The 13,062-nt window shown below is 35.1% G+C and overlaps 1 protein-coding gene across 11 annotated transcripts in view; it reads left to right on the forward strand.

The window, feature by feature from the left end:
- LOC6044003 (teneurin-a) overlaps nucleotides 1-13,062 on the forward strand; it is a 318,915-nt gene that overhangs the window by 172,579 nt on the left and 133,274 nt on the right. For 9 of the 11 annotated variants that reach the window (XM_038249800.1, XM_038249801.1, XM_038249802.1 and 6 more), the window contains one exon: nucleotides 1,048-1,221. The exons of the other annotated variants lie outside the window; for them this stretch is intronic. In XM_038249800.1, the coding sequence (XP_038105728.1) occupies nucleotides 1,048-1,221 (174 nt within the window). The remainder of the gene's footprint in view (nucleotides 1-1,047; nucleotides 1,222-13,062) is intronic. 11 annotated transcript variants of the gene reach the window in all.

Below are 13,062 nucleotides of genomic sequence, written 5' to 3' on the forward strand. Positions count from 1 at the left end.
GCCAAATATCAGACATACCGAATTTATTATCATTAGTTTGTTCTAAAAAACACACCGTGCTAAAAATTAAATATCAAATGAAAAACAAGTCACAAAATTTCAACGGCGTAACCTTTTAGTTAACTTGTATTGTATTATACAAGTTCATAAAAACATAACAAAAACATTTTGTTTTCAAGCATGCTTTTTGCATACACTAACCCCAAGATCATTTCGATTTATCATAGTTTGTTGGCGTTTGACATACTGTCCAGTTATCAAATGGCTGGTTCAACCACGCCCAATTACCGTTCTTAATATGGTTGTATGGTGATGGTTGTAAAAATATTATACCTTTTGACAAGTCATTTCTACAGCAGACGTGTCATAAAATAGCACACAAGCGACGGGATATAGTTTTGCTTCAAACTACTTAATTCAATGTAAATCATGATTCTAAACAGACCGTAAGAAGCCATTTTCAGCTCAAACCTCTTAGCAAAGCCGTGTCCTACTGTGTTTAAAAAGCATTACAGCTATATTATGGTCTTTCCCTTTATGGCAACGTTTTTCAAATTAATCAATTTCAAGCCGTCAGACTTGATTCGAAATTCTGATTTCAATGATATGATAACGTAACACGCGATTGTTTCAAGTTTATTTAACGTGTCAGTACTATCACACGCTATTTTTAATGTTTCTCTTCGATTGTGATTCCTCGAATTTAAGGCCCACCATTTTTGTTTTTTGGATTTGTCTTCACACCTTTCATCCATAGCTTCCGCCTACACTTGCATAGAACGCAAACCACTCATTGCATGTTTATCAATATTTCACATTCAATTCCAACTGATATCCGAAACGAATCAATTTTGTTTCATTTAGCATAATCACGTTTTCCGGCTTTGAATATTAGGAAAAGGCATTATGATTTGAGTGTTTCCCGAGTGCTTCTTGAGTTTGTAATATATTTTTTTAATTTAATGTTTTTTTTAAATAAACATTTAACAACCTAACATTTTTTAAACGTAATACTGAAGGATTGTTACACTTATTTCTAATTCTCAGACTACAACCGACCTTACAATCAAATCAACAACAGATGACACAGGGTATGTCGAGCACGAACACAAATACAGGATCACGTCTTGGTGGTTCCTCGCCTCTAGTAATGCCAGTATTCCCCCTAAGAACGTCACATTCTGGGCATGCGCCTCATTACTCGCCATACTCACCCTCAAGGTAAATATTTGTTGAATTAAACTTTTTTATATGATCTGAGCAATTCTCTACCATAACCGGAAATGGATTTTATTTGTATTTTTTGATTTGGCTCAAACTTTGTGGGGACCTTCCCTATGACCAAATAAGCTTTTTTGCGTCATTGGTTCACCCATACAAGTCTCCATACAATTTTGGCAGCTGTCCATACAAAAATGGTATGTAAATATTGAAACAGCTGTGACTTTGAGTGAATTTTCTGATCAATTTGACGTTTTTGGCAAAGTTGTAGGTATTGTTGAGGACTTTTGAGAAAAAATAGGTACACGGAAAACAAATTTGCAGATTTTTTAATCAACTTTTTTTCACTAAAACCAACCCGATGTCCAATCTTCAATGTCTCTTAGACAATTTTATAGCAAATTTTCTGAACTATTCAAAAAAAATTTGGAAATGGTCACTCATGGTCACTATTTTTAAAAATCGAAAAACTGCAAATATTCCGCTAAAATCAAACTTTCGGTGGCTATATCTTGAAAACGGAGCCCTTTATTAAAAAATCTGTAAAGTACTTTTCGATTGCAAATTGAATTTTGCATTAAAAAATAATGTCAAACTTGTTTTTGCATGAAATTTCGGTTTTTTCCAAAAATCACTATTTTTTCAAAAAATCATAACTCGGCGGCAGATTTTTTCACCATGTTTCTCTATGGCTCAAAAGTTGCGGATTTTTGTCTCCTAAAACATATCAAAAAATCAAAAAATACGTATTTTGGGAAATTGAGTTTTAGTGAAAAAAAGTTGATTATAAAATCTGCAAATTTGTTTTTCCGTGTACCTATTTTTTTTTCTCAAAAGTCCTCAACAATAACTACAACTTTGCCGAAGACACCAAATTGATCAGAAAATTCACTCAAAAGTTACAGCTGTTTGAATATTTACATACCATTTTTGTATGGACAGCTGCCAAAATTGTATGGAGACTTGTATGGGTGAACCAATGACGCAAAAAAGCTTATTTGGTCATAGGGAAGGCCCCCACAAAGTTTGAGTCAAATAAAAAAATACAAAAAATAAAAATGGTCGAAATCGGCCGATTTCGTAGAGAGTTGCTCATCTAATACATTTTATCATTTGAGTCATACTGTGAAGGCAGACAAAAATCAAAATACGAGCGCAATCTGTCAAAGCCTGTTGCGCCACAGGCTGATGTACACGCTTACGACAAATTACTCATTTTTTGTACGGCGCAACAGAATTTTTGCGCAAAAGAAGAGATGCGCACTTCGGTTTGGTGGTGCGCGGATAATACCTTAAAGAATCATCTGAATTGTATCTGTCTTGCAGTGCTGTTAAACGTTTAAATTAACGACGTTTAACTTAACGGAATCGTTACAAGTTAACCTAAACGTGAACGCAAACGGAGCCTACGTTGATCTTAACGAGAACGTGAACGGAGCACGTTAATTAACGTCGTTAATTAACGTTGTTAATCAACGCGTTAATCCTTCTGAGGCCCGACTTTGAGGGCCTGTATCTCCCAAACGGTAACATCTAGCGGGTTACTTCCAGTTGCATTTTACGGGCATTAACTGGGACTATGAGTTCCCGGTGAGGTTATTTGTCCAAAGTTACCACCGGTTCCGGCATCCCGGAACATCCGTCAAGCATGTTTTTTAAGGCTTTTGTCGTTCAATCGACATTTGAGCCAATGTTATGAAACGTTGTTTGTAGTACATAGGTACACTGACGACCTTGTGTCAGTTCAGGGCATCTGTGGCCACTCCGGAACCGATTCTATGGTACCACGCAAATGGTTCCGATGATTGTGATATTCAAAAGTCGACATGTTGCTTATCAAATTTAGTGAAATGAAACTCATTAATCAGCTATTATCATGCCGGTGTCCTTTGACCCGATCGGACCACTCCGGAACCGGTTATCCCGGAACCGGTTATATAGGAAAAGTCCTTTCATGCGACATATCAAACTTCATGAAATTGAAAATTATGTCCACTTAGATGCATGTCGATGCCTTATAATTCAATATGTAGATTTTTTATTTTATTCAGGAAATATACACTTACACTTTTGTATTGGTTCCGGTTGACCAGCCTTTAAACTCCAGTGCGCTTGCAGTTTGTAGGCTACAAGATGGTACGCAGTTGGAGTCCCATTGCACTGCATCCAAGTAGGCCAAGTAGCCAGCTGAATTGTACAGGTTTGACACTCTCATCTCGCCGGTTACCATGGAAACCCAATCAAAAAGCCAGTAGTTGCTGTTTATTACGTCAATTGTCAAATTCGCCTGATTTTTAGTTCAAGGCCTCCTAGATTGCGTTACGGAACCACTCTTACTCTGTGGTATAGCTAAAATATATTTATTAATAATATGAAATTCTTCATAAGGCGTCGGCACTTTATCTATGATGCAGGCGAAGCGAGAGGGGAGGAGGAAGCACTGTGGCCTCCAATGGCCGATTCCGGAAGGATCAACCCTGATGACGTCAGTTTGGCCTTCATTGGTTATAATTTTCAATTTCATGATGTTTGATATGTCGCATGAAAGGACTTTTCCTATACTCACTACACTTCCTCCGGTCTCCGGTAACCGGTTCCGGTGGTCCGATCGGGTCAAAGGACACCGGCATGATAATAGCTGATTAATGAGTTTCATTTCACTAAATTTGATAAGCAACATGTCGACTTTTGAATATCACAATCATCGGAACCATTTGCGTGGTACCATAGAATCGGTTCCGGAGTGGCCACAGATGCCCTGAACTGACCCAAGGTAGTCAGTGTACCTATGTACTACAAACAACGTTTCATAACATTGGCTCAAATGTCGATTGAATGACAAAAGCCTTAAAAAACATGCTTGTTGGATGTTCCGGGTTGCCGAACCGGTGGTAACTTTGGACAAATAACCTCACCGGGAACTCATAGTCACTGTTAATGCCCGTAAAATGCAACTGGAAGTAACCCGCTAGATGTTACCGTTTGGGAGATACAGGCCCTCAAAGTCGGGGCCTCAGAAGGATTAACGCGTTGATTAACGACGTTAATTAACGACGTGAATTAACGTGCTCCGTTCACGTTCTCGTTAAGATCAACGTAGGCTCCGTTCGCGTTCTCGTTAATTTTAACGATTAACGGACGCGTTAACGTTAATTAACGTTTAACAGCACTGCTGTCTTGACATTATTCTGATTATTTAGCTTAAATTATTAAAATATGTTTCGGGTGTAACAAAAAATTCCGCGGAGGCAGTCGTTTAAAATTAGTTGGAACGATGATTTTGATCGCAAAAATTACAGATTTGATCAAATTGAGTTCTGCAAAGATCTATGATCATCTAGACATCCTTACAAATCAATAGAATAAAGAAACGTCCGATTGGTTTAGTCATGTCCAAGAACCAGCGAGTTGAAGTTACCGTTCCAACTTTTTTGGGAGGCTTGGGCGTCCGCGTAAGTTAGACATGCGTTGGGCGTTCCAGTGTTAACTGACGATAGCTTGGCAACACAGAACAGTCCGATTTTCAATGTTAACATAAAATTGATCACGCAAGAGAACAATTTTACATTTAAAAACCCTAGATGTGATCGACACGAATTAAGATGGGTCATTTTCTGCCAAATCACACCAAATTAAAAAATGTTGCCCTTATCCCTCTTCAATTTGCGTGACACATTATTCTAAAGGGTAATTCTGGTATGAGGTTCATTTTTAGATGTCTTGAGACGCCCTCCGCACGGCTCAATAAATTTTTGAACATTCGAAAAAAGACATGTTTTCAATAACTTTCAGCTTGGAATTGTGACGATTTGGAAATTTGGAAAATTGGAAAAAAGTTTTACAACAAAGCCGTCTGAGCTGAAGGCAGTTCGGGCAATTTTCAACATCATCGTGACTTGGGAACATTATCGTCCAGTGCACCGTGACGTGACACAATGTTCGAACTGCTTGCAGTTTGGACTTGGTGGAAGGAACTGTTCCATCAAGAGTCGTTGTGCAACCTGCGGAGGTGAGCACACAATCAACGAACATCGAAGTCTAATGCTTCAACTGTGGGGGCAACCATTCGACCAAGAATCGGAACTGCCCAAAACGAGCTGAGTTTGTAAAAATTCGGCAGCAAGCGACGACGAGGCACCAATCAAATCGTCGCAAAACACCATCAGCTTTCACGGACGTGGATTTTCCTGCTTAGGCGTCACCAGGAGCACGATCTGCTCGAGTGGTTCTAAATCTGCAGCCATTGCCGTTGAATTCGCGGCAAAAAGTTGCAGAGAATACAACTCCTCCAGGCTTCAGTCAGCAACCGAGGAAAACCAATCAGCATCAACGGATGAAGACAGTTTTCAACACAAGAACTTTTGAACATTTTAATCGAGATGACAACAACACTGCGTGGTTGCAAAACTCGCCAGGAACAAGTAAGAACGCTTGGAGCATTCATCTTGAAATACAGTTCGTAGTTTACTCGTTCTAATGATTTTGAATATTTCAATGAATTTAGTTTTTAAGGTGGCTGGAACTTTTTTGGTGCCTTCGGTATGCCCAAAGAAGCCAATTTGCATCATTAGTTTGATGTATGAAAATTCAAAAATCTATATCTTTTGAAGGATTTTTTTTTATCGATTTAGTGTCGTCGACAAAGTTGTAATGATACAACGTAAAAATTTGTTTGGTGATTTTGCCTTCCTCACTGAGGTAAGGCTATAATCCTGCTCTAAAAATGAACTTTTTATTAAATGCTCAAATACTCACCTTCATGTATACATATCGACTCAGAATCGAAAACTGAACAAATGTCTGTGTGTGTGTGTGTATGTGTGTGTGTATGTATGTATGTGACCAAAATTCTCAAAGAGTTTTCTCACCACTGGCTGAACCAATTTTGACCAAACCAGGTGCATTCGACTTGGTTTAGGGTCCCATACATCGCTATTGAATTGTTTGAAGTTTTGATAACTAGTTCAAAAGTTATGTATAAAAATGTGTTTTCACATATATCCGGATCTCATTTATATGCATGTAAACGATGTCCGGATCCATCATCCGACCCATCGTTGGTTAGGTAATCAAGAGACCTTCCCAACGAGTCCACAACATTGAAGATCTGGCAACCCTGTCTCGAGTTATGACCTCCTAAATTATATCTGTGTACTTAGTTTTCTGAATCTAAAAAAAATAGCTGAAATATGTGTCCAAACCACTCTTATTACCAATTGTTGGTAAAAAGTGAGGAAGGCATCAACCACATAGGTGGATTAAGTTAGTTTTTAATTTAACTTTTTGTCACTAAAACTTGATTTGCAAAAAAACACATTTGTTTATATATACAGCAATTCCATTTGAAAAGAGCCTAAAGTTCACCGATAGGGCTCAACATTTTTCTGGGGGTTCCTTGGCTAAAATAATTAGACCCGTATTTTTTATTTGACAATTAGGGTGACCTACATCGTGCTAGGGTGATTCGAAAAATGGCAATTTTCGTCATTTTTCGCAAAAACCACTTTTTTCAAAAAATCAAATCTCCGCGTCATTTCATCCGATTTTAGCAGTCATAGACGCAAAAGAAAGGGTATGAGTTTGACTATTTGAAAAAAATAGTAAGAAGTTTCAAAAATCTAGCTTAACATCTGAAAAAGCCGTATGAAAACTAAAAAATGGCGTTTTGGCCGTGTCTGGACCAAAGAGCCTATGTCTGAAAATATTTTTATCGGATTCCTCGAAAAATTTCACAATACATTTAAAAAAATTTAGCGATGTTGAACCGTACGTTGCCGAGATATGATTTTTTGAAAATAAACACTGAGTAAACACAGGAAAATGACGAAATCATAAAAAAAAATCAATATTATCACTAAAACTGCGATAACTTTTAAATTTCAGCGATGACCTTTACATGTTAGGGTACCAAACGTTGCGTATTTTAATTACAAAAATGTTGGTACCCAAAGATGTATAGGTCATCGCTAAAATTTGAAAGTTATCGCAGTTTTGTGAAAAAGTTGATTTTTTTGCCGTTTTTAAACCTTTGCATGGCAATATCTCAGCAACTAAGGGTCGTATCAACAAAGTTCAAAAAAGCAAAATATAGAGAATTTTTTCAGCTTTTCACAAATAGTTTTTTCAAAAGTGGGCAAACATGTGCACTAATTTAAAAAAATAAAAACTGCTACTATTTTCAAAAATGTTACCTAAAAATGGCTTTAGCTTGAAAACGGTGCACTTTATAAAAGTTTCACTGGAGTACTTTTTGATTGCAAATTTGCATCGAAAAATGAAGTTAAAAATTTTTGCGACCAGTATTTCAATTTAAACAAAAATCTGTATTGATAACTCGGTCAAAGACAACCTGGAAATTACTGAATAGTTAGCATTTTATGTCCCCTAAAACATATCAAAAAATATAAAAAAATAAAAATAGTGATTTTTTGCAAATTAAGTTTTAGTAACAAAAAGTTAAATAAAAAATCACTAAAAAATTTTTACGATGTATAATTTTTTCAGTGTAGTCCTTATCCAAACCTACAACTTTGCCGAAGACACCAAATCGATCAAACAATTACTTTAAAAGATACAGATTTTTGAATTTGCATGCATCATTTTTGTATGGAAAATTATACAGACGTGCCTCGGTTTAGCACCGCATATGGGGGATGCAAAACCGAGGCGTGCATAACCGAGGCACAGAGCTTATGGGATTTTGGCTATATGGGAGACATTGGCTTTAATCGTACGAAAAATCATGCAAACATCAAAAAATTATAGTGTTTTGGAATCGGGATGATGTCAGCTATCCATTAAAATTATTATTTCATGAAAGTTTTCACAAAAATACGTATTTTTCCTGTATTTCGAAAATGCATATTTTTTCTCTAAAGAAACCAAAAATATATTGTTATTGCAATATGGGTATCAAATGATCAGGTTTTTTTCATACATTTTGGATATAATAATAACATTTTTAGAAAATAATCAAAATTTTCACAAAACTATGTATTTTCGAAAAAATACTCAAATTTTCTATTTTTACAATATGGGTATCAAACGATCGGGATTTTTTCATACATTTCGAATGTAATAACAACATTTTTAGAAAATACTCAAATTTTTTACAAAACTACGAATTTTCGAAAAAAAGTACTCAAAATTTCCGCTTTTACAATGAGGGCATCAAACGATCGGGATTTTTTCATACATTTCGAATAAGATAACAACATTTTTAGAAAATACACAAAATTTTCATAAAACTACGTATTTTCGAAAAAATACTCAAAATTTTCGTTTTCACAATGTGGGTATCAAACGATCGGGATTTTTTCATACATTTCGAATGTAATAACAACATTTTTAGAAAATACTCAAAATTTTCACAAAACTACGTATTTTCGAAAAAAATACTCAAAATTTCAATTTTCACAATATGGGTATCAAACGATCGGGATTTTTTGATACATTTCGAATGTAATAACAATATTTTTTGAAAATACTCCAAATTTTCACAAAACTACGTATTTTTGAAAAAATAAAACTCATAATTTCAATTTTTACAATATGGGTATCAAACGATCGCGATTTTTTCATACATTTCAAATTTAATAACAACATTTTTAGAAAATACTCAAAATTTTCACAAAACTACGAATTTTTGAAAAAAGGTACTCAAAATTTCCGTTTTTACAGTGAGGGTAATAAACGATCGGGATTTTTCATACATTTCGAAAGTTTTAATAACAGTTTAATAAAAGTGAAAATACTCAAAGTTTTCACAAAACTACGTATTTTTGAAAAAAAATAGTCAAAATTTCTGTTTTTCACAAGAGTTATCAAATGTGCGGGATTTTTTTGATACATTTCAAAAGTTATAACACAAATTTGTGGAAATATCCAAATTTTCACAAAACTGCGTTTTTTTCGAAAAAAATACCCCAAATTTCTGTTTTTTACAATATGAGTATCTTTGTATCGTCATGTGTCCGATTTTTCTAAGGGACGACGGGACTTGAACCCGCAACCACCTCATTAGTACTGAGACGCACAGCCAATTGTACCACTGAGGCCCTTGAGATTCTAGATATCTCAAACCACCGTAGTGCTACGTGTGACAGTTTGTTATCTATTCCAGCCTGAAAACAGTACATTTAAATCGCTTTGTGTTCATTTGGTATCGTGATCATCGTCGTTGCATTCTGGCGAAATCCGCTGAACAGGAAGATTGAGACTATGCTTCAATTTAAATTAAAAGGTAATATTGTAAGAACAGAAATTTTGAGTATTTTTTTTCGAAAATGCGTAATTTTGTAAAAATTTTGAGTATTTTATAAAAATATTGTTATTGCATTCGAAATGTATAAAAATCCCGATCGTTTGATACCCATATTTAAAAATTGAAATTGTAATTCGAAATTACGTAGTTTTGTGAAAATTTGGAGTATTTTCAAAAATATTGTTCTTATATTCGAAATGTATGAAAAATCCCGATCGTTTGATACCCACATTGTAAAAACGGAAATTTTTAGTATTTTTTTCGAAAATTCGTAGTTTTGTGATAATTATGTGTATTTTCTTAAAATGTTGTTTTAACATTCGAAATGTATGAAAAAATCCCGATCGTTTGATACCCACATTGTAAAAACGGAAATTTTAAGTATTTTTTTCGAAAATACGTAGTATTGTGAAAATTTTGAGTATTTTCTAAAAATGTTGTTATTACATTCGGAATGTATGAAAAAATTCCGATCATTTGATACCCATATTTAAAAAAAAAATTCAGTATTTTTCGAAAATACGTGGTTTTGTAAAAAATTTGAGTATTTTCAAAAAATATTGTTATTACATTCGAAATGTATCAAAAAATCCCGATCGTATGATGGGTAAAAATTGAAATTTTGAGTATTTTTTTCGAAAATACGTAGTATTGTGAAAAAATTTAGCATTTTAAAAAAAAAATGTTATTACATTCGAAATGTATGAAAAAATCCCGATCGTTTGACTCCCATATTGTGCAAATTGAAATTTTGAGTATTTTTTTTTCGAAAATACGTAGTTTTATGAAAATTTTGAGTATTTTCTAAAAATGTTGTTATTACATTCGAAATGTATGAAAAAATCCTGATCGTTTGATACCCACATTGTAAAAACGGAAATTTTGAATATTTTTTTTCGAAAATACGTAGATTTGTGAAAATTTTGAGTATTTTCTAAAAATTTGAAATGTATGAAAAAATCCCGATCGTTTGATACCCATATTGTAAAAATGGAAATTTTGAGCATTTTTTTCAAAAATACGTAGTTTTGTGAAAATTTTGAGTATTTTCTAAAAATGTTATTGTTCCATCCAAAATGTATGAAAAAACTGATCATTTGATACCCATATTGCAATAACAATATATTTTTGGTTTCTTTAGAGAAAAAATATGCATTTTCAAAATACAGGAAAAATACGTATATTTGTAAAAAAAATTCATGAAATAATAATTTTAATGGATAGCTGACATCATCCCGATTCCAAAACACTATAATTTTTTGATGTTTGCATGATTATTCATAGAATTATAGCCAATGTCTCCCAAATAGCCAAAATCCCATAAGCTCTGTGCTTCAGTTAAGCACTGGGCCGTGCTTAACCGAGGCAGCTGAACGGTGCAAAACCGGGGCAGTGCAAAACCGAGGCGTGCAAAACCGAGGCATGACTGTATTGACAAACTAATGATGCAAAATGGCTTCTTTGGGAATACCGCAGGGCCTCGTGGTGCGGTGGTTAGCGGAGAGAATTGCTAAGATACTAAAATTACCCCTAAGGAGAAAATTTCACGCAAATCGAAGACGGGTCTTCGCAACTACTTTGCGAGCTTGAGAATGACCCATACAGTATGTAAAAACAGTATTTACACCCCTTGGGCACTATGCACATTTTGTGATAAAACATGTAAACAATTTAAAGTTTGACAGAAACCTAGTACTACGTTTTGTTCAGAAACTCATGCCGAACATTTTGGTATAAAAAGCTCATGAAAAGATGATTTCTATAAAAAGTTATATAACAAATACTATTACAGAAATAAAAAAATGGTGCAAAAAAAGTTTGTACACCTTTCGAAAAATTAACATAAATAATGTTATTTGTTGACAAATCATTATAAATCCAGTCTCCCAACTCCAAATAGGCATCCTTGACTGATTAAAAAAATAATTTGGATTGAATACAAAGTTTACTAACTACTTAGTATAAAAGTTTATATAACTCTGGAATTCTATACTTAATTTCGCAAACTTTCAATTTAACTAAATGCCAATATATAACCATAGAAATGCTAAATAAACATTTTGGAGTGGGTATAACACCGTTTTCAGTTGCAAAGTAACCGCCGACCTTACAAGTCGCATTATCAACGCCAGTCCGCAGTTTGTGTGCGCGTCGCCGCTTTTTTTAAAATGTGCACCGTAGACAAAAAAGTGTGGTTCTGGATTTTTGTCAACTCCAAACCCAACCAGGCCCGAAGCTTGTAAAAAAATTCCTGGCAGACCTTCAAGTAAACCAAGAAAACTTGCGAGCATTGCAAATATGCAATAGAAGAAGAATAGCCGTGTTGCAGTTCGCCGACTCAGCAGTGGCCTCGTCCATCATCGACAAACCTCTGGTATATCAGGGTTGCAAAATCCCGATTTACCTGGACAACAACGCTACGGAAGTTCGTGTGCTTGACCTACCTCTAGGCATAAGCAATGATGACGTAGTAAAAGTGATGAGTAAATACGGCGAAATTTTGACCATCACCAAAGACCGCTGGATTAACTTCTTCCCAGGAATCCCAAATGGAGTTCGGACCCTGCGGATGTTGCTGAAACAGCCAACGCCGAAATCAATCACTGCTGCTGCAACAGTGACGATTATAGGCAAAAAATCGCTTTGCAAACTCAAAGCAAAGAACAAAAAATGTGCGGATTCAACTAAAAAGGTGAACCAAAAAAGCAGTACACAACCGATTGAACCCGAACCAAGCAGCAGCAGCAGTAAAAGCAGCAATAGTAAACCAGAACAAAATGCAATGGAAACAAGTGAAATTGACGAAGAAAACAACGATGGATTCGAGACCGTGCTTTCTAAGCACACCCGCCGCCGAAAGCGCTTACAGGCATATTTGGACGCGGAAGACGAACTAACAAAAAAACGAAGAGAAATGACTGCAGAAGAAACAGATGAAGAAGATGAAGATGTCATAAAAGCAAAATATTATAAGAAAAAGTGTTGTGAGATAACTTCAAAATCCCTGGAAGAAGAGGACGAAGATAAACTAGAAGAACTTGATAATTCACTCTTTAAATATTCCGCTAAATATTTGAAACATAGACAGAAATCGTTAGAAAAAAGGCATAGTAATAATTATTGAAGTGATTTTAAACTCTGTAATCTTTCCTCTTTCACTATCTTCCTTGAAGAGATGAATGCACAATGGTGTAAAGTCTCTATAATAAAAAAACACCGTTTTGGGGGTCTTTGTTTCGCTAGAATGGATTTTTCGTTGGAATTTCCTATCACACTGTTCACTGTTCCTGTCTTTCCCACACCGTCCCTGATCCATCTCTGATCAGAACCAGAGGAGAGCAGTGGGAAACTTCGCTCTATTGTTCTCTCCCTGCCAGCCTCCGATGTACGATGGATTTTAGATTTTAGTCAGCAATTAACGGTCGAATACAGAAGACCTTGTTTTGTAAAAAACGGCTGCGCCATAAAACTGTTTTACTCACGTAATTGAAAACAATGTTAAAAATAGTGTGCAAAATCCCCCAAACTGACCACACGCACGAACAGAAATTTATGTGAAAATATCCAATCCATCGAAT

The sequence above is a fragment of the Culex quinquefasciatus genome, chromosome 1 (assembly GCF_015732765.1).
Source record: "Culex quinquefasciatus strain JHB chromosome 1, VPISU_Cqui_1.0_pri_paternal, whole genome shotgun sequence".
In the NCBI taxonomy this organism is placed as follows: domain Eukaryota; kingdom Metazoa; phylum Arthropoda; class Insecta; order Diptera; family Culicidae; genus Culex; species Culex quinquefasciatus.